The sequence below is a fragment of the Nelumbo nucifera genome, chromosome 4 (genome assembly GCF_055504915.1).
Source record: "Nelumbo nucifera cultivar China Antique chromosome 4, China Antique-T2T, whole genome shotgun sequence".
Taxonomy (NCBI): domain Eukaryota; kingdom Viridiplantae; phylum Streptophyta; class Magnoliopsida; order Proteales; family Nelumbonaceae; genus Nelumbo; species Nelumbo nucifera.
Window position 1 is genome coordinate 19,543,048 of NC_142652.1, and position 22,313 is coordinate 19,565,360.

The 22,313-nt window shown below is 36.5% G+C and overlaps 2 protein-coding genes across 4 annotated transcripts; both read right to left on the reverse strand.

Moving 5' to 3' along the window:
• Positions 1-2,071: 2,071 nt before the first annotated feature.
• LOC104598001 (membrane-anchored ubiquitin-fold protein 1) lies at positions 2,072-5,184 on the reverse strand. Of its 3 annotated transcripts, none has more exons than XM_088903704.1 (4): positions 4,547-5,184; positions 3,001-3,168; positions 2,519-2,609; positions 2,072-2,419 (listed from the first exon to the last, which is right to left on the reverse strand). In XM_088903704.1, the coding sequence occupies exons 1-3, from the start codon at positions 4,677-4,679 to the stop codon at positions 2,554-2,556; spliced, it is 357 nt and encodes a 118-aa protein (XP_088759830.1). In that variant the 5' UTR covers positions 4,680-5,184; the 3' UTR covers positions 2,072-2,419; positions 2,519-2,553. The 3 variants fall into 3 exon arrangements, with proteins under 3 accessions (XP_088759830.1, XP_088759829.1, XP_088759831.1); XM_088903703.1 differs by having other exon boundaries at positions 2,072-2,425; XM_088903705.1 differs by lacking the exon at positions 2,519-2,609 and having other exon boundaries at positions 2,072-2,425.
• Positions 5,185-7,515: 2,331 nt separating this feature from the next.
• LOC104598000 (putative galacturonosyltransferase 14) lies at positions 7,516-17,191 on the reverse strand. Its single transcript, XM_010259837.2, has 6 exons — positions 16,508-17,191; positions 15,183-15,238; positions 14,878-15,033; positions 10,645-11,235; positions 8,892-9,194; positions 7,516-8,488 (listed from the first exon to the last, which is right to left on the reverse strand). The coding sequence occupies exons 1-6, from the start codon at positions 16,716-16,718 to the stop codon at positions 8,204-8,206; spliced, it is 1,602 nt and encodes a 533-aa protein (XP_010258139.1). The 5' UTR covers positions 16,719-17,191; the 3' UTR covers positions 7,516-8,203.
• Positions 17,192-22,313: the final 5,122 nt, after the last annotated feature.

Genomic DNA, 22,313 nt, shown 5'->3' on the forward strand with positions numbered 1-22,313 from the left:
ACTGCTTCTGTTGCTAGGACCGTCTAAGGAGTCGTTTGGGAGTGATTATTGGATCAATAATTTAGATAAGTACTCGCAATGTCCTAATAATGTTTGGTGGAGGATGACGAAACCCTAACGGATCATGGGCCCACCCGCATCTGTCCATAAACCATATGTAGGACGAGTGTCATGGCAAATTATCTACTAAGGGTGCATTTGGCATTCCTTATTTTAAGGAATTATCTACTTTTTGCAGTTAAAAGAGATGAGTTTTTAACAATGGAAAAAAAGATATGAGTCCTTAAAATAAGAAATGTCAAATGCAGGTCCGGATGTAGTAAGCATGTTAGGTAAGTATAATGAATGAGCACGTAATAGCTGTGTGACACATGTCCCAGTTAATGTGCCTTTCATCCAAACGATTTTGCTCCGTTAGAAATTATTCATTATTTTATTATCTTTGTCAAAATAATTAAAAATAAAAACAATAAAAAAGGAAAACCTAAATGTATTGGGAGTTGGGACTCATTTACGTTTTCCTTTTTCATTGTTTTTTATTTTTAATTATTTTGACAAAGATAATAAAATAATGGATATTTTCTGTCTAACGGATAAAACGTTTGGATGAAAGGCACATTAACTGGGACATGTGTCACACAACTATTATGTGCTCACTCATTATGCTTACCTAACGTGCCTACTACATCTGAATCCGTCAAATACAGCCTAAATCTAGAATGACATTTTGACCCATATTTGCTAACCAATCAGCTGAATGGTTTCTTTCTCTCCAGACATATAAGCAATGTGAAGATGGTTCTGATCCCTTGATCTTTCACATTTCTTGAATTAAAGAAGCATTATCTCCATGAGGTTCGTCTTTTCCCATATGGCTGTCCACCTGAGATGTTTCTGATGTGCAGCTGGGAGGAGTGCCCTGTAAGAAGCAGATATGGACTTCTTTGTGCTGTTATTGTATGAGCTTCAACTGCTGCCCAACATCCTTGACGCTGCCTTGGTTTGAATTGTGGTATTCCATTGGATCTTTGGCAGCCATTTCCACTATCTTGGCTGGACCTCCAGATTTATCTTAGAAAATTCTCATACAACGTTTTTTCCAAATAAACCATAGAACATAACAGATTTTTTCCTAAAAATTGGGCCAATCTTTGTGAACTTTGTTCTCCTCCATAATCCATAAAGTTTTCATTCTTGTTCATAGGGACTTGAAATACTTCATCCACCAGCATCCAAACTTCCCTTATATGATGACAATCTCGTAGGATGTGATGTGATTCATGTTTTCCACTTCCCAACAAAAGAAACAGTCTCTATTTGGGATTTAAACGAATTGGATCAGATTTAAAAAGGGGTATATCCAAATCCAATGTGATAATACAAACCATAGGTCCAATCCAATCAGATCTCATAAACACCGATTCAAATTCGACCTGAATATGATACAATCCAATTTAATTTTTGAACTTTTTAATAAATTATTAAAAGGAAAAAAAATATAACAATTTATATAAAGAAAAACAAAAAAAAAACAAGTACTTTTTTCAAGTATTTTCATCATATATATACATGTCTATATAAATCATATAAAAATTATGCAAGTCCTAGTCCTACTGATTTGTCATTTGAATGCGTAACCCTTAAATTTGGTTAAGAAGCTTGAATCTGAATTGTTGTTGGGTGATTAGGTCAAGATCCGTGCTAGCGCTAGAGAAGCCTGTAATCAGAAAATGACATGACCAAACACCAATCCAACCTAACCTAACTTGACCTAACCCCATTTTTTTATCGTACAAAGTCTTGTTCTTACACTTGGTCCTTTTGTGATTTAATGGGCAAAGGTCACTAGAAACATTCAATCGTTAATTAAATGCAATAAATGAATAATATTCAGTGCACTTCGATATTTAGACTAATTGATTCACCACCAACGATCAACAAGTAATTGATGTTTGACCAGTTATTATTTCCTTAATTACTTCTTGTCTTAGACCCATATCTGGTTTTCTATCTGAATGCTTGCAAGAAGTTCACAACGATGAATTCATTCCATAATGTTGAAGATTCAGAGTAACTATTAACACACATTTTTCTCTTTTTCTTTTTTTTTTTTTGGTTAAATGTTTTTCTCTTCTTATCAACAAACAAATGTCACCTTTTATCTGATGAACAATCCATGGAAAAGAAAATAAAGTGTGCTACTTAATGGAAACTACAAAACTAAAACAGAAAAATTACAAATAGTAGAATCCAATGGACTCCAAGAATTGGCAAATATTGCAATTTTACGCAGGCAAAACAACCTTGTATAGAAGGATTTAAAGACCCCAATTAAAATGTGAATTGTGACTGGATATGCTTCAAGTCAGCAGCCAACTATTCCTTGATATTCACCAACATCTGCTCCCGCTCTTCCGCTCTATTCCTTCAGCAAAACAAAGAGCAAAACTGGACCAATTAAACCGTTGAAGTCTAGCAGAAAGAAGCATGAAATGGATACTCTGTCAATTAAACCCACCCGTCTATGATCTCCACCCCAATCTGAACTGCAACTTATAAAATAACACAACCACAGCTGTTCTGCTTTTGATGATACGATGCTTTCTTCTCTGTTTAATTTAAAAGACTCGTGGCTAATCATGAAATCATGGAACTAAAGAATTAAGAGGCATAAGGGGAAAACAAAAAACAAATACAGGGTATGCTTAATGATCATCCAAAGAAAAAAAAAAAAAATTCCCCACTTTGCCAAAAACATCAGACTGACCATACACAACACGAAAGGAACTTAGAAAGCTCAAATAAGGGGAAGAGTACGTTAAAAAAGTGAAGAATAAAGGTCCATCTGCTGATAGCTAGAAATGTTCAGTTTGGTCTTACTCTATTCAAAGAACGCCATTGTAAGAGCACTAAAATTAATGGGTCCTGTAAATTTGGGTTGTAGGGAGCATAATATGTTTTCTTTTCCTAGCCATAGTTTCAGAAATCTTTTAAGCATACCTGAACCTCTGTCTGGAGGAGGTTGAACAATAACGTGCATGGTTGTAACTCCCCCTGGGATACCATATATTGGGCTCCTGCATTCTGCCAATGTCTTATTGTTCTCCAATATCTTTCCTGCGCTTATTATCTTGAGATCTTTTACTGTCCTTGGACCATTCTCCTTCTCTGGTTAAATAGACAACCAGTTTAAACTTATTGATAATGCCTAATTGATTTCCCAAGTATAGAAAGCAACAAGAAAAATAATAAATTAATTAATCCACAATGGAATTATAGTACTATAAATAAGAATTAATTGAGAGAAAGACAACAGTTACAATATTAAACAATAGTAATTCGAACTTTTGAGTTCTGCCATGTTGAGCTTGTCTTACATAGCCAATTCCAAGCCGGGATGAAGGAGGGTTATGCCAGGTTGGCAGCCAGCCTTAGAACTTTTTGCCACCCTTATGAAGTTATGAGCATGGTTCCTGAAGAATGGTGGAACAAGATTCATATAGCTGACCCCATATAGTTGGAACAAGGCTTTAGTTGAGTTGAAACACATGAACTTATTTTGAGAGTATTGCTTTAATCTCGTCTTGATGTAATTAGTCTGTTCAAGTGTATCTTTTACTACTACCTATTACAGCCAGGTCCTGGTCTTACCTATGTACAAACAATGAACTTAATCATCTCACTGGGGATTTTCTATGCTCCTTATTTCGGAAGCTAGTGTTGTAGAATAAGACTGAATGGGAACCTTCATGTGAGGCTCCTCAACAAAAGTTGCAAGGGGCCCTTGTTTAACCATGGATTCACCGGTTCCCTTCAGGAAACATCGAAATAGAACACCCTTCAATGACACATCTAATGAGATAAACGTACTGATCCTGTGTCATTTGCACAACCATCCTGTGCAGAAGCAACATCCAGAAGCATCTATCACAAATTTTAGGAAAGTCACTGTAGAAACTTCCTAGCAAAGGAGGATGCCCGTAGATGACTAGAACCACCAGATTGATTGACTACAACTCTCAATTAGTTCCTGTTCCTTATCCTGAATTGATTTGTAAGATAATTCTACTATAAAAGAAAAGATATGGTGTAAGAAATTTCGATGCTCAAGGACTTCTGAAGAAGGCAGAAACTAGAGAGGGAGGGGGGCATTTGTGGATAAGTGAATTGACAGAGAAGATCATTGGAACTGTTCTGATAAAGATCATTTCTAAAAGACTTGTAGCAGAAGAACTACAGATCAAGTACTGAATGTGTACGGCGAGAAAACCATTCAAGTAGATTTTCCATAGAGACCCATGTTAATTAAAGAGATTAAATACACCATCCTAATTGTTGCCTTATGAAAACATGGAAAACCAGTCAACTTGATAACAAAAATCCATGACCACTGCATAGATTAAATTTTAATAAATGGTTCGGGATTAGACCCAAATTAAAGAGGCTTCAAAAAATAAATAAATAAAGAGAAAACTCGTCTACCATGCGTTCCCTACAAAGCCATGTCCAACATAAATGAAAGAGAGAAGTCAAACAGAGAACCAACCTTTAGGCCATTGGGCAATGATGCTTTCCTTCAAGGTGGCAACGTTAGTAGCAGCCGGATAACTTTTAGGGCCGATATCTGACCCGTCGATCAATCGGAACTTGATCTCTATCTGATCCTGCATTCCAGACATCTCTGAATGTGTCACAGTTTTTCAGAACCAAACCTCCCAAGATCCCCAACTGGGTATCCTCTAAAGGACTCAACCAAGAAGATAAGATCCTCAGCTTGAATTGGGCTTTCTGTCAAGTATGAGAGATAAAAACCTACTGAACTGAGATTTTTGAGATGGGTCTGCACAAAAATTAAAAGATAATCCGAATCTTCAGTAGGGTGTCCTGTAAGCTGAAAAATATAAAACATCGGAAAGTAAAGGTCATAATAGAAATAAAACGTGTGATATTGGAAATCTACAAAAAGAGGAAACTGCACCTAAATTATCGATGAAAAAAATCCTAAATTGGTCATAAGATATGAAAAGAAGAAGAAAAGCAACCGACGCGGATATTGATTTAAATCCTATAGAAAATATTGAATATCACAAATAGAGAGAATTAAAAAAGGAAAAGAAAATAGAAAATCCTCCCTAAAACCAAAATCAGCTCTTTTTGTAAAGCAAATTACACAACAGACCCAAAAGGATAAAACTGCGCCCGGGTCCTCTGAGAAGTGGAAAACCACTAAAATCCTCAACTGGGTTGGCGCAAAGAGGATAAAAAACCGCACCAGAAAGTGAGAAACGTTCATGGGTTTGTTTACTTGCCTCCAAAACAGATCTTATTTAATATTTATCTTTATTTTATTTTAATTCTGGTTCAGAAAGAAAAACCAACGAAACCGGTGCTTTTATCGGAGACTGCGGAGCTGAATAAAATCCCCAGAGACGAGGCGACTTCGGAGATTTCAAAGTCATCGAAATCTGTGGTCAATAAATCCATCCCCGCCATTCTATTCCAATCTCCTAAGACGATGGAAATCGACTACGAACTCCCTTCCCTAACTTCCATAGATAGAATAGTGACAGTGACAGCTTCTCAGCCTTCCTACTTCCTAGTTCATACCCCTATACAGCTCACAAGAAGCTCTGGTGGTGGGCCATCTGTAACTTCTACACTATGGTATCTCACTATGTGCAGAGAAGGCTTTATGGGTCTGGGTCAAACAGAAATGTTCAGATCAGAAGGTCCCATCCTGACTCTCAACGGAGGAGATCTCACTATGTGCAGAGAATTACAATGCGTCACATGTACTGGATAGGTTTGAGTTGGGCCAGGTGGTTGGGATATCAAGAATCAAAGAACCACCCTTGTATTTGGCTTTGGAACAATTGGCCACCAAAGCCTGCATAATGCAACGACACATGCTAATCTATCGGTGGTAATAAACTAATAATTCAACTAAAAAAGTCATCAAATTGGTTTAGAACTAATAAAATAAATCACTAAAAGAATGTTAAATGTGCCAAAAGGGTTCAACCAAAGCAATCAAGGTGCAATTTTACCTTCTTATCAGGCGTATTAGTGGCAATCATTCTTTCTAGAATGAGGGCAATTTAGTCTTTTAACTGCCTAGGCTAGACATGAAGAACCTAACCATGTGGGGTAGGGAATTTATTTAGGATAACTGAATTTGTAAGTGTTTTCTTGTCCTTATCAGCTTAGCAAATTCTATTAGCAAGAAGAATCTCTTGTTTTGAATATCTTCTTTTTTTTTGAAAAAAAAAAGAAGAAAATCCACTTTATTCTATTTACTTGGTCTGGTTTTCTTCTTTGGTAGGTTAATTCGTCCTTGTTGATTGATGTGTAATGAAAAGGAACCTGTTGTCTTGGTCCAATTATTTGTTGCACACGCAAGTTCTGGTTTAGCACATCCAAATTTTAGTATTTTACCAGGTGGGTTATGGATTTGATCTGGAGAGATGAAATCATGAGAACTCCAACTGTTTGTTGTTGGGTCGAGCCCAGATATCTTCTTCAGGCTGTGGTTGGATCGAGCTCAAAACCATACGAGTAAAGCGGTGGAGATTTGTAAGATTCACAAACAAGCCCCCTCTTGCAAGCATACGAGTAAAGCGGTTTAACTCTTTGGAGCCTCTACACATTGTAACAAGAGGAGCTACCAAAAGAGGATAGACAAGAACTTCTGAGATTTGATAGATGATATATTCAGATTTCATCTGCAGCTCCATATCATTGTGTTCTTTCCTTGTTTAATTTTGTTTGGTTAGAATTTGCATATTCAGTAAAGGGTATGGATTGATGTTGAGAGTTCACCTTCATTCATATTGCACTGGCTTGAATATGAATGTGAATTAAAGCGACTCGTAACTGCACTTGCTTTACACATCTAGCTGCAGGCAGCATTTGACAGATCAAGGAATTACTTGGTTTTAAACCATGGCCGTCTTGATTGGCGGAGTAACATACAGCTAGATTCAGCCAGCCAAAAACTTCATTAGGAGGAAGAATTCAAGCTAGTAGATTGTGGCCTTTAGTCCCACTCGAGCAGAAAGAACAAATCTGACTGATTTTACTGACATGAGTCGGCACTAGTTTATGGCCACCCAGTTCCAGTTCTTCACAGTTGGGTCTTCGCATTTTAACCTTGGTGTACAATGTTAAAGTCATGTCTGCCGGTGTCTAGAGAGAGAGAGAGAGAGAGAGAGAGAGAGAGAAAAGGAATAATCTGCATATTTTTAATATTATCATGAATCCAGACTAACAAATACCCTAATAAAAGCTCTCAGTCTAATAAGATCGGTAAAACATCAATCAACATGACCCACTTCATAAGAATAAAAAAATGATGCAGAGAGAACAAAAGAGAAAAAGAAATCTGCATGTTTTCAATATTATCATGGATCCAGAATAACAAATACCCTAAGAAAAGCTCTCAAATCTGATAAGATACGTAAGATCTCCATGACACACTTTATAAGAATCGAGAAATGATGCAGAAAGGACAAAAGAGAAAAAAGAATAATCTGCACATTTTCAATATTATCATGGATCCAGAGTAACAAATACCCTAAGAATAGTTCTCCAATCTAATGAGATCCGTAACACAGCAATCTCCATGACCCACTTTATAAGAATCAAAATGATGAATACAACCAAAAAAAATAGGGGGCTCGGCCAAGATTAAAAAAAAAGGGAAAAAAGTAATTGATGAAAAAAAGGATATCCAAGAGTGGCTTACAAAGGAACCAGTTCAAGGCTTCCCATTTCTTTTATATATTTGTATATATAATTGGCATCCAAGTTCACATTTCTGAGTGTGCCATTACCCTTATTCTGCATTGCCTGCACCCAGCACTCTTCCAGCCAAGAGACAAGGTAACGTCAAATATCCCTTGGGAAGACAAAATTGAAGATTGCCCTTCTTTAACCAAACAAATAAAGCATGGATTACTATGTTACAGATGGAAAGAATGTTTCTCATGCCCACCAGTAATGAAGGTCCTCGTCTCTAACAGTGGAGGGATGACAGAGTATCTGAATCCAACAGCATTGCCTGCATGACCAAATTTCTTGTTTTCTTAAATGAATGTCATGAAAATTTTGAGCGGCAAATCTAATGGGAACCCATCCCAATTAAATCTTTCTGTCTCTCTCTCTCTCTCTCTCTCTCTCTGTTTCTTGCTCTTCCATTTATCTACTATGACTCCAAGATGTGGCAGTTCCTTACAAAATCATTGGAGTAATTGACATACTTGGTCCAAAATGGCCGGAGCTGCTCAAAACCAATCTCTAGCCATGGCTTGGACTGACCATTGTAGTGGATAACTGCAGCTTTCTTCACACTTTCAATGTCAGTGTTATTCTGGTAACCCAAACCAAGCATGTGCCAGGAAGGATCAATTGGGTGAACATGGTCTTTGAATGCAATAAGAGCAGGTGGTAGTGTCCCAAGCTTCCACATTGTCAAGTTTGACTTCAGATTCTACACCAGGCCAAAAAACCAGCAATAAGAAATAGAACTTTCAAGCAGACACAGTTATAGTTGAATCTAGGTGTTTGAATTAATGACCTATGTATAAAACAATGGAAGTTGAAAACTAGGGAGAATGAAGCCAACTAATGAACTATGCCTCTACAGAACAGTGGTTGAACCGTTGAAGTTGACCAATTTCCAATTTCCCACATTTTCTAAATGGGAGGTCTTACGACCCTACCTATTGTACCACTTACATGGCAGCACACAATGTGCTGGGCTCCTGTATGTCTTACAACTAGGACATAAGTAACCAGATATCCATGAAAAGCATGTTCTCCTATCCTTGTGAAGTAAGAAAAAAAAACCAGCGATGATGATAATGATGATAACAATAGAACTTGTCCTTTACCTCTTTCAACCAGGAATGATATGTCTCTCTGATATTTGTCTTCCTCCATGCACGCAGATCAAAGATGTTCATCCCATATGCCCATGCACATTCATCAGGGTCCAAGTTCTTTGCTATGAGAGGATGAGAAAAATTGAAGTAGTTCTTGAAACGTTTGGACATTACCCAATCATCTTCACCTTTACAGGTTTCTACAGCCCCATTAACCTTGCCCTCTAAGTCAATCTCCCACAGTGCTGACAGGTCACGCTGAATTACAACATCATCATCTAAAAAGACTACCTTGTCAAGGTTTGGGAAAAGCTGTTCATAATACACAACAAAGTAATCAGCAAGAACACAATCAGAAATATCTATACAAGAAAAACAAAAAAATACAAGGTAAAATATTCTAGGGAATCCTAAGGTCTATAAAAAACATTACAAGCATTGACAACAGGAACTAAGAAACACTTGCATCCCAAATATTTGGCGATGACCCCTCCACATAATAGAGGGAAAAATGATGAACACACACCCCAAAAAGGAACAAAACCCACATAGCAAGAACAGCAACTCACAAATCAATCTTATCCTCTTTAGACAGAAAGACATTGGATCAGCCTGACCTTTCCTTCTAGTTATTGCTCACACATCCAACTTCTATAATCTTTTCTCTTAAAGTTTGTCGCATTTTCCATTGGGTATCATTTTTTTGCAGGAAAACATTAGAAAGTAATTTTTCTTATATCCATCATCAATAAAACTCTTTAATCATTGTTATTGTGCAAATAGAGTTAGAAACGAAGTACTTTCCAGGATTTTACAATGTTCCCAGTTTTTGGTTTGACAGAACTTAGAATTTTTGGAAACATTTAACTTGAGAGAACTTGAGAGCAACTTCTTGAACTTTTAATAGGGCATTGTTTTCCAAAAGGCAGAAACGAGTAGGAAGACAGGGGGTTCCTAGTGCTCTTATAACTCTCTCTTCTCTATTAGTGCGATATTTTGAACAGTGGGTCTCACCCAGTTGGGTCTTTTGATTGATTTGATCCACTTGGAAGAAATGGTGGCTGAACATTTGTTAATAAAAATCTCTATTTTGTCCAAGTTCTTTAGTCGATCATAGTCTTCTACTATTTTCTAAAATGATCACAAACAATAAGAAAGTAATCCAAGAAATAAATTTCTACAAGAATTTATGACGACAAAATTTTTTCTAGAACTAAAAAAAAAATCAACAAAACAAGCAAAGCCTTGGGAATATAAATATAAGGAGGCTTCTGACAGTCCAAATAAAAGAAAATGGATTTAGAGGCACAGTTATAATCATTATTTGAATTTTGAAAAGCTGTGCTCACATTTAACATTTTTTCCTTTCTTTCTTTCCCTTTTTCACAGGGTGCATCTTCCAATATAAATAAACCGGATGAAAATAAATAATTGCTTTGATGTTTCCTGTAGCAAAACGAAGAATGCAGAGACAATTCAGGAAACATATCCAGATCGCTTCAAGGGAACAAGTCAGAGAGAATTAAAAATATTCACACTTATGCAGTAAGCAAGTAATGTAGAAAACATTTTTTGGTCTTTTTTATCCTTTTTGTGGCTTCATTTCTTTCTTTTTTTGATTATTCCAAATCATATACATATTCCCAAGAAATTTTCAAACTCATTATCACTTCAAACGAAGTTCTTCTAGACTCAAGAATCTTAAAATTCAAATCTCAACATGCAAAAGAATAAAAAAGGATCTGATTTTACATCCAGTTACCTCTGGGAGATAAATGCGGAGATGGTTAAGTAATGAAATGTACTTCGGACTTCTCGACTGCAATTTTGAAGCAAATATCCGTGGAGTAGTCTCACTAAGATTGGCTCCAACATTATGGTTCCCATGGTAGTACTTTCTGATCCCATAGTGGCTCTCTATGGCTTCTAGTACAGGTACATTCTCTCTTGTTAACCAGTCAAATTGATGAACACCTCTGACCTCAACAATTGCTGGAGGGAGAGGGTTCAGTGCAAACCATGAGTGCATACCCGCATATGTCTTTTTATCAGTGATAACATGGAAGACTATTTTCTCAGGTTTTTGAGAGGACTGAACAGTAGAAGTGACCACAACAGAAGCTGCCAGGATGTTATCAGATGCCAATATGAAATGATGGTAAGAGTTGTCAGAGAGCAAAGGGAGAAACTCTGGGGATGGCAACTGTCTGCGTGCATGCGCATTGGAGGAGTACTCATCAGTCAAGCGCAGAGAGAGACAATGGATGCCTTTTGGAATAGCACTAGCTGCAAAATGCTTGTTTATCAGTTCCGCAAACTTGGATGCCTTGGCCTCCCTATCAAATTTCTCCATCTGCATAATGAATTTCTTCAGTTGAAACAAGTAGACATGCATGTATCAAAGAAGCACCATGCAAAAAGAAAATCACCATGTCCTATCTATACCGGAAGCATTTCAGAAAAATATACTACTGGTATTTTGGAGGACTAATGGTGCCAAAATTGTAAGGAAAGAAAGGGAAAAAGGAAGGGAAGAATGAACGAAAGGAACGAAAGGAAAGAAGAAAAGGAGAGCAAGGCACAAAAACAGGGTTCTGCATAGTATCCATGCATCAAAAGGTCAAAGCAAGTGACCAACCCATACCACCTCAGTTTTTAGTTTTCCCATATGTTACCGTTGAGTGGAAGTTGACAAAAGAGGGAAGGAGAAACATAACCTCTAATATGATGAATGCAACAGTAACATATTGCTGTACCATCATTTATCAAGAAAAAAAAAATATTGCTGTACCATTTTAACAGATTCTAACATTATTTAATAGGGGGTGTAGAAGGCCTATGCTTGGCTACATTAACGATCAGTTTTGAGTAAAGTAATGAAAAATGACTACTAGAGTCCAAAGAATGTAGTGGAAAAAATGCATACGCTGAGATAGATGAATGAAAAAATAGAAACGACAGGACCAGAAATGAAATCACTCAAAGGAACCTAGGGGTAGCTCCAATAGGTGATTAAATGAGAGAAAGTAGACTAAAATGGTTAGGTCATGTGCACAGAAGACCTTCAACAGTACCCATAAGAAGTGATCTGTTGCAAGTTGGAGGGGCTAGAAGGGCTAGGAGTAGACCAAAAAGGACAATGCTCAAAGTAGTAAGAAATCATTTAAGTGCCCATACTTTAACATTGGATATGGGCCATGTGGCATTAAACAGAACGGTATGGCAAAACAGGATTCAATTCACCAACCCCAAATAGTTGGGATAAGGCTTGGATGATGATGATGACCATGATAAATGGATGAATGAAAACTGACTAGAGAGCTACAATTTAACCATAGATAGACGTAGATAGAGTGGAAAAACAAAATGGGATTCTTGTGAACTGACAGCCCCATGTAGTTCGGACAAGGTTTTTGTTGTTGTCGTTGCAGCAGCTGATGTTCAATTATCAGATTATCGACTCTTTTAGAGCACATTACAGCTTTTGGAACAGGAAAAAATGACTAAAAACTAGTGGAGAAGTTGGACTGAAAATAAGGATGACTAATTCCAAATGCATAATGGATCACTTCCAAACACTTTCCAATGTACTAGTAAGAATTGCCTTTAACAAAAGTGGATAAATTTGGACCTAAAAAAGTTGTTCAAATTTGTTATCATTTACACATAAGTTGAAACAAAGATAAGACAAGCAAAAAAGTCTCAGATTGACAAAATTGAACAAATGATCAGTCAAGATAATGCTGCTAACAGAATGAGCACATTTAAGATTATTGTGACTCATCTATAGAGATTAGACATGGCAAAAAGTTGACCCAATCTGAAACCCGACCCAACCCAACCCGAAAAAACAGGGTTAGGGTCTCATATTTAGCTACCTGAATTTGAGAATGATCTGACCTGACCCAACCCGGAAAAACTGGGTCGGGTTGGGTCATGGGTCCACCCGCTAATGGGACTATTTATTTATTGTTAGAAGTTTCCATTTTTTATCTTTACTTTTTATCGTTTACTCATTGAATTGTCGAGTGTTCAAGTTTTTTATTTTATGTTTGGAATTTTAAGGTTAATTCCTTCAATTTTGGCATTTAGAGGTGTAAAACAGGCTGTGCCACCCTCCCCAGGGATAATTTGGGGGCTCAGCTCGGCACGGACCATGGCCCAAGCCCGTGCCACGCCATGCTGTGGGCCTGGGCCAGGTGGGCTGAAGGCCGTGTTGTGGGCCAAACCAGGCCAGACTGGTTTTATTTTTTATTTTTTTATTTCTTTGCTAAGTAAAACTAAAATATTTAACTTTCCTTTGGGAACTATTTGAAAAAATAAGAAATCTAACAAAGAAATGAAAAAAAATACTTGACCAAATAAGAAGTCAAAGAGACAAAGACTCAAAGTGAATAACAAATTGGAAGAAAAATAGGAATTTTATTTCATTTAAATTTGAATGATACAAAGCATACAATGGTTGGATGAATGAAATATAAAAATTGGAAAATAGAATAAATTAATAAAATATAAAAATACAATATAGTTATAAATTGAAAATAAAAGATTACGTTATTAAAAAATATCAAATAAATTAAATAAAATTAAAACAAAATGTACAATAATTTGAAAAAAATGCTATACAACTATACAAAAAATATTGACTTCATCATTCTCTTTCATTGTTCTTGACTTTGATCATTGTAGGAATTGAAAATGGTGGAGGATAGGGCTTTTTATAGGAATTGTTGAATTGGTGTGATGAGAATGGTGGAGAATAGGGCTATTTGTAGGAGTATTTTGGTCATTTTTTCGTTGTTGGGAGGGGTATTTTGGTCATTGTAAAGTTATTTATCACTTTACCCAAAATGCCCCCCAAACTAGCTGTTATATAGCTGTTGGGGGGGTATTTCTGTAAAAAAACCTAACAAAAACTGAAATAGCCGTTGGGGACCCCCCAACGTCTAGTTCAACGGGCAGGCCGAGCGTGGCCCGCGTGCCGTGCCAGACCATGACAGGTCGGGCCGTGACTGTGCGTGTCGTGCCGGTCCGTGGACTTGGAACCCCAGGCCCAGCACGGCCCGGACCACCTGTATTGGCATTTTCATGTATTTTTCTTTATTTTAAGGGATGACCTGAATTGACCCGTGGGTTAACCCAAACGTTTAGTATCAGGGTCTAGCATTTGCCAACCCAACTCAAAATTCAACCCGACTCGAAATCAACCCAAAGTGTCTTAACCCAACCTGAACCCGATCCATCCAACCCAATTGCCAGGTCTAATAGAGATCCAAAAAAACTCCAACTTGATCGGTTTCACCTAAAGAAGGGTGATTTTCCACCCTCACTGCTATGTTAGATACCATCAGAGTACAGACACCAATTCATTGGCATCAGACACAACATCGTAATCTATTAAGATGCTAGAATTTTGAAACTCTGGAGCTCCTGATACCACATTAATTTTATGGTCTCACTTCAGACTGGTTGGCCCTCAACGGAAAATTCTTAAAAAGTTAAAAATATAGTGGTTTTCATAAAGTAAAATCCTAGATCCCAAGTAAAAGAACATGTTGATAATTCATGAACATTGTCCAAATTAATATTTATGATAACTTACAGGAAGTGTTACTGAATGATCGATACAACTCTTAGGACTTCTAATTGAAACCAGAAACCATTATGATTATGACTGCACTTGTGAACGTGTAGATGGAGTGTAGCCTTATAGATCAGTTGAAAAGGAAAAATGGAGTGTCAGATTACTTTTTGGATCATGCTTACAAGGAAGTTTATACTTTTAATTTTTCTCATTTTTTTAAATGATGGTATAGTATTATTTTTTATTCTGACGGAATTCCCGGGTAGCCATTCATGTGTAGTTCTCCTTCCTGGGTGGTTTCAGAAGGTACTTCTCTTTTTGTATAGCCTTTCTCAGGGATCCTCTCCCTCTTTTTAATACAAATATATATCTTTCAAAAAGAACAATTAAAATAATAGATTGACAACATACCATTGCCTTTAGCTTGATAGCAAATGTCTTGGCATCATATTGGTTGTTCTTCATTTCAGAAACAAGTTGGCTAAAAGATTCTGGAAGCTCGAGGTTAGGTGGTATTTCCTCAGAATTCACTTGGTTTAGTACCTTGTATAAATCTCTAACCAGCCTCTGCATATGACCACCCAATATGAACAATGTCACCAAAAGTTTCCAGACCATTAAGTCAGTCATTTTAAACTTTACCATAAGATATAGTGTGTACATTTTTAATATTATTAAAAGAAACTAAAAGTGCATAACAAGAAATAGATACTTACAATTGAATCATCAGCCCTACCAAGAAATCTGGGTCCCAATCTCCTGCCCAAACAATCTGAAGCAGAGAGACATAAAAATAGTGTATCGATTGTGTAATCAAAAGAAAAAATAGACAGTTAATTGAAGTACTGAAAATGTATGCAGTAAGATGATTAAAAGAAGAAAAAGTTTGATGCAGTCTACTCCCTAAGAGTATCTCTTCCTCCTTTTAATTCTATTCAAGTTTTCATAATACCTGTCAAAATGATAATAGCTAGTAGAAAATCAATCTTAACTAGGGAGTTTCAAAAGACCAATAACAGCCCACACCCACCAAATGAAAAGAAGGGAAATAGATATAGGATGAAGGAAAACTATAAAATTATAATAGAAATTAATAATCCCGCAATGCCAATTGAATCAGGGACCAAGAAAATAGTAAACAAAATTGAGCATACTAATGTTTGAATTTTCATCCGTATTATCTCAGTATTGAGGGTAAGCCAGTTCAAGAGGTAACATATGAATATGAATGACTAGAACAAGATTCAAACCCTACTTTCTAGTCATGTGATGGGTTGTAAACCTTGACAAATTTCCAAAAAAATAGTGAATGGGACTGATAAAGAAACCCAACAATCAAATTAAAATTGCAAAACAAAGTTCATGAGATCAAACACCAATCACAAAAAAGAAATGCAGAAAAGGACTATGACTCCAAAAGTGAGCCATCAAATGGAGAATGTCAGTCCCACATGTGAAGCAATTCAATAGAACTGAAAAATCCAGAAAAAGGGGGAAAATAATAACCTAACCGTGGAATATAATCAATAGCCACACGTAAAAAGGTTTGTAGCCCAAATCAAATGTAGATATAAAATATAGAAGATAACAAATCCATATTCAAATTCAACCAAAGCACCTCAAAAAAATGAAATAAAAACAAAATCAACATCACGAGACCCTCTGAAAGATCCATAAGTCTACCAGATTCCCAACAACCCAATTAACTAAAAGATCTTAATTTCAAATCCAACTCATCCGAAGAAACTTACCAAAAGAGCCAATAATGTTTTTCCAATGGTACTGAAGCCAAATTGAACCCAATTTAAATTTCAAAATAATCTCAATTTCAATCAAATCAAAAACCAAGAATATGCGAAATGATCCTAGTGTGGCCATTACCTGATCTTCGAACAAACCAAACAATTACTGGCCTCAAAACAAGAACTACTAATGGGGAAAAATATGAAATGCAAATTACAAGGAGATAACTGACTCATTCAACTGAATTATTGGAATATTAGCAGAGCTAGATAAAACCAAAGAGAAAAACCATACGCACCAAGTGACGAACACTTATTGACACCTTCGAGGGTGACAAGTGCTGTGAGAATAAAGACGAAAGGCAGCAAGAAAGCAAGGATGAGGACCGTATGGAAGAGCGTCCGATAAGAGATGTGGCGAGCTGCGACCTTGATCTTCATGAAGTCAAGGAACCCATTGGTGCTGGAGATCGTGATGCTTTTCATGCTAGGCGAGAAATGAAGCTGCATCGTCGTCTCTGTCGCCTCCCCGTCGTCAGGGCAACGAGAACCCTATAAACCCAGCTCAGATATTCCCCCAAAAATGCAGCGTAAACCACCATCAGATCCACTGAGACGAGAACAAAATCAACAAAGATGGCGAAAGATATTGAGATCTCTTCTGGGTATTCCTCAAATTGGGTGTCCCGGGTCTTTTCGAATCCGGCATTTGAGATTACAGATGGGTTTCGATCGATTTCAGTTAAAGGGACGAATATCGATTGACAGATAATAACTGGGTTCTTCTTTCTCTCCCATGGAGAAACCGGAGCAGCGAGAGAAGAAGGAAAAACAGAGGGACGGGCTCTATTTCGTTCTACTTTGTTTTTCTTTTGTTTTGAGAACTTTTTGATCGCTGTTCAGTCGGTCGGACCTTATTTTTGCTGTATTTTTATGAATTTTGTTATTATCACCCATCATTTTTTTTTTCCACATTTCTGACTTCTCTTTCAGCTAAAATTAAAAAATAAAGAAATTAAAGAAATCAAAGAAATTAAATGAAATTATTGAATTTTTTAATTAGTAATTTATTACTATATTTTTGAGTCAAAACTCAAAAGCGTGCATCCTGTATCGGGGGTGTGTCCTTGGGAACAGAGAGAGAAGGGGGTGAGGTGGAGTTAACTTAGGGAATTGTGGGACTGTTTGACCTATGATTGGTTTAGGCACAAAGGAGGTGAAAGAGGTGAAAGTCTACTAAATTTAGATAACTCCTAGATGGTTGGGGATAGAGAGGAATCATGTGGATGTGATTTGCTTTTACCTAATTATAGCTTTTATTACCATGTTATATTATTCTTTATGAGTCTGTGACTTTGGGTCATAGATGGGAAAAAGGTTTTTTTGATGAAGAAGTTCAGCTTTTAAAATGGAAGTGATCATCTGGGTCTGACCCATATAAATTTAGGGGGGTGGGGGTGGGGAGGTTTATTTTAAAGAGTAGCCTCCTCAAGCCGAAATTAGCCTAATGGTTAATTTAGGTTAAAATATCTGAGTAGCTTTTCTTTTCTTAATTTTTGGGTAATTAAATATGAGGGTAGGTTAGTTGATTGGAATATACCCACATGTATATAATTTTAGGCTTTTAGCTAAGGAAACAATTAATAGAGAGAGGTGGTTATCAACAGTTAAAAATTAAGCTTCATTTGAACATTATTTTGGGGTATAATATTTCCTCTCTGGGTTTAAAAAATTTATGCAGACAGATTCTTTGTAAATTAAATTGTAATGAAAAGGGAAAGAACTTAGTAAGATTGTCATGTAGAGGCTGTAGCTGAAGCCACAGTAGGAAATGTATTGACAATAACTTCTCAGGTGGGGTAGTTTGCTAGAAAAATTTAAGAATGGGACCAGGTTTTATTGGGGTCACCATGATCAGAACTTATGAAGCGGTCCCAACTATTGGACAGCATCAATTTTGTTGAGCCTGCCTTTTCTAGTAAACAGTCTGACTGCATTTCTTCTTGAATAAGAAATAAAAGGATGTGTTAGCTTTAGTAAACTGCATGCATGGCTTCACAGATGGCCTTCTGCAAAGAGCTGTGGACCGGAGATGGTAAAAGGTGGGTTAAAGTTGTAGATCGGTAGTTAGTACCAAATTTGCAAACAACATTGGTAAATGGTGTTGTCAGCTCGAGACATTTGGCATTTTTGCACCTAAAATATATGGAAATCCAGTGCTAGCTACCCATGAAGCCAGTTTGTCTGTAAGAGAGAATTGTCACATAGATTTGTATTGTGAATACAAGTCAAACTACTTGGCCAAAAACAAAATTGAATAAAATAAACAGTCAAGCTTGCAACATTGGGAGAAGCTGTAAGCTGTGGTGGAGATTGTCTACTGTCATAGTCCTGAAAAGCAGATAGAAATAAACAGTCTGTGGACTGCCAAAAGTCTTCATTTTCCGTTACCAATGGATGGTATCCTGTTATTTTCAAGCTTTAATTTTCTTTCAATCTTATTCTAATAATATTTAACAAGTCAATTCTAAAGAATCGACATTTAAAAATGAAGTATTGAAAAGTAGAATAGGAAAAACATCCACCCAATAATTAACTGCCTGTACAATCTGAACAGAAAGCAAAAGCAAATCCTTCCAAAAGAAATAAAGCGAAAAAACAAAGTATCATTAACTTATGGTAAAGAACTACGTTGATGGTAAAATCCATCTTTCCAACTCTTAGACCCAACATTACTACGCTTATTTGGTTGTCATTCAAAGCTGATTTTATAGGGTAACTATCTGGATTCATTATGTGCTCAATGTCCAGAAGATGCTAGCTCTACCGGCCGGTGGTATTGGAAAGTTTTTTTTCTTCTTTGATTATTTCCATATGTTCAATTGTGAAAACATAGAACCAGCTTTTTCCTTCCTTTTTTTGCCACCTGGCAGAGGCCATTGGGCCCAAATTTGGTTGCTCCAACTAGCCCCATTAAAGCGTGGATCACTTTTGGGCCGCACCACAGGTCCACAGCTGCAACATAAAGGCTCCCCAGACCTCAGTCATGGTTTGATCTTTCCAAACGATTCCTCTAACAAATCCATGCCTTTTCATTCAGTTGAAATTGGAGTGGCACAACAGAAAGTGTACCAACACGTTACTAACATCATCTGTGTCCACACATTTTATCAGAGTTCGGCCTCCATCAGGGCAATGCCCGTTCGAGCAGCCTTTACGGCCTTGCATTGGGAATATTTCTCTACTCATGTGCTTTATTTCATGGGGAGATATTCCCAATGCAAAGTTGCAAGAGACTGTTGAGACGGTGTGAATGCGGGCTTGCCCTGACCCCGAAGCCGATCTCATTTTACCATGAGAGTAGGACCTACCATGACTGCCATGTGTGGATTGTTGGAACATTTTTTGTTATGAATACATCGGGCTTAGTTGAAATTCGGGGTAACGTCCTTTTTAAAATATTATATATATTATTTGATTTAAAAGTCAAATGGGTGAAGAAAAATTAAAAAAAAAAGAAAGGCATATAATACGAGTCTGGATCTTCTGCCCACGTCTATCCACATAACATCATAGTCACACAGGATTATCTCATCTTCCTATATAGCATTATGCACGGGGAGATATTCCCAATACACAGACATAATGTGTTGTGGATAGATATGGGTAGAGTTTATGTGAGTAGGAGATCCGAGGTAATATAATACAAGCCTTCTTAGGAATGCGACATAATTTGGGTTGTATTTAGTAGGACAGTAGGAGGCTAATCGCTTTCAAATTGGTTTAGAAGATTTATCTTGAAAAGAGAAATGAAGTAGTGTTATTATGTTTTCATTCCATTCAAGGTTTTGTCTAAGGGGATTGATCAGTTGTTTGGTTTGATTTGGTTTTGGCCTGGCGATGTGGTTGCTTTCTAAGCAACATAGATGACCAAATGCCCAAGACAGGTGACAAATTTGTTTTTCTTTGTTATAATTAGGGAAGGGTTGATGCCTTGGGCAGTTAAATCCAACCCCAATCCAATATATCTATTTATTTTTACATATTTATTTATTATATTATATAAACATGTATATGTATGTGCATTAATAATTTTACATTTTAAACTTTGAGATTTTCTAGTTAAGCATAAATATAATACTCCTAAAGCATATAACTTTGCCCCATATATAGTTAATCAGATACATCGAAAACTGAGAAGCAAAAACATCTTTTATAGAAAAAAAAAGAGTGAATAAATTTACCAATCCAAACCCATCTAATCGTTGTCTTCAGTTTGGATTAGGGTTAGGGGTAGGCGTTTAACAGCCTGCTTGGATTAAGGTTGACATTAACCTAACTAGCCCAGATTGAGATCTGCACCCTAATTACATTTGTACTTTAGGTTTGGATAAAAAATGAAAAAAGGGATAGAAATATCCAACAAAACCACCTCCTCCCTGCAAAGTAAAAGACCCATTTTTAGGTTAGCACCAAGGTTGCATTTGGTTACATGTAGGATAAAAGAACAAATTGATCTCATTGGAAAATGCTATTTAGGTTATGTTTGTTAAGAAAATTATTTCTTTGAAAAATGAGATTCAATAAATAGAGATATAATAGTGTCGTAAGATAAGAATCAATCGAACCGGCTTCTCTTTGAAAAAGATAGAACTATCATAAGATCATCTGCTTGCTCTTTTTCCTTCATTTTACTTGCAACCATATGGAGCTTCAATAGGACAATGTATAAAGACCATTACCCATTTTGGTCCCAGCTACCTGAGGTCTTGGGAGGGGTAGAGTGTGCATACAGTCCAATCTTTATATCATGGTTTTAAAAATCGGACCGGATCAGATGCTTGTACCAATTGACCCGAAACCAGTCACTGGTCTAGATCCAGTTTTAGACCTCAAAAACCGTTTATCCTGTTGGGTTTGCACCAGACAGTCAGACCGTTTGATCCGAGAATCGATGGCCAAAATGATTTCATTTTTGGTCTAGTTTTGAAAACCACGCTTTATATTTTTTCACGAAGTGGCTCCTCTCATACTAAAACCTGCATTTTCAAGCTTGTCAGCTCAAGATTTTATTGTTACACCAGGTAATGGCCCATTTAATACAGGGCCATTTACTAAAATACCCCCTATAGTTTCATTAATTTATTAAAACCTATCATATAGTTTCTATTTTATTAAATCATCCCCTACCATTTGCAGTCAATTTACTTAATCGACCTTTCATTAAATGAAAAGAGAAAATGACAGTTTTAACCCTAATATCCATTCAAATAAATTTAATTGAAAGAAACTAAAAACAAAAGTATTATTTTTGTTCCTAATAAAATACGGATAACCATTATTTTTCTCTATTTGGTCAATTTTATTTTCCATACAAAAGTGTTAGAAGTACTTTTGGAATAAACAACCATGGGTTCCTGCCCTTGAACATTTTCCAATTAATTTAGGTGATCATATTACTATTTTCAAATGGCAAAATAAATAGTTCTTAATGAAAGGTCGATTAAGTAAATATGTTGCAAACTATAAGGGGTATTTTAGTAAAATGCAAATTATAGGGTAGGTTTAAGTAAATCTGTGAAACTATAGAGGGCATTCTAGGAAATGACCCTTTAATATAAAAATGTATCATTTTCCTAAATTTGGAATGGTTCAAAAATAGATAATTGTCGTGTCATTGCAATTGAGTTGAAAATTCACATTTTAGAAAATTAAAAGGGATGCCATTTTCCTATTTTACTATTTACTTTGGAGAATATTTATTTTCCATGTCCATTTTACCTGCACCCAAACATCATAAAATAACAATTTTAACAAAATTGTTTGTTTTCCACTTTTTCCTCATCTTATGTGCAGTCAAATGGAGCCAAAATACTTGAAAAAAAAAAAAGAGTTCAGAACCCCACTAAGCACTATGAAGAAGCTCTCAATTAGGTGGTGGGTCTTTAAGTTTTGAGGCAGGCCACTGGCCAGACATGAATGATTGTTTAGGCCTGAGTTTCATTGAATAGGCCTTGGAGGTTTGGAGTCGGACCAGGCCCAGACTACTGACATCCATATCAGAATGTTGACATTTTCTTTTTATCTTTTACAAAGGGGATGAAA

What these genes read in the sequence shown, in the direction of transcription:
- LOC104598001 (XM_088903704.1), bottom strand. Translation starts at nt 4,679, where the DNA reads ATGTCTGGAATGCAGGATCAGATAGAGATCAAGTTCCGATTGATCGAC. An exon ending in CATTGCCCAATGGCCTAAAG is followed by an intron (nt 3,169 to 4,546) that starts GTTGGTTCTCTG and finishes CTATTTAACCAG; the next exon opens with AGAAGGAGAATGGTCCAAGG. An exon ending in TCCTCCAGACAGAGGTTCAG is followed by an intron (nt 2,610 to 3,000) that starts GTATGCTTAAAA and finishes TAAATTAAACAG; the next exon opens with AGAAGAAAGCATCGTATCAT.
- LOC104598000 (XM_010259837.2), bottom strand. Translation starts at nt 16,718, where the DNA reads ATGCAGCTTCATTTCTCGCCTAGCATGAAAAGCATCACGATCTCCAGC. An exon ending in TCCGCATTTATCTCCCAGAG is followed by an intron (nt 9,195 to 10,644) that starts GTAACTGGATGT and finishes TATTATGAACAG; the next exon opens with CTTTTCCCAAACCTTGACAA. An exon ending in ATCATTCCTGGTTGAAAGAG is followed by an intron (nt 8,489 to 8,891) that starts GTAAAGGACAAG and finishes GGCCTGGTGTAG; the next exon opens with AATCTGAAGTCAAACTTGAC.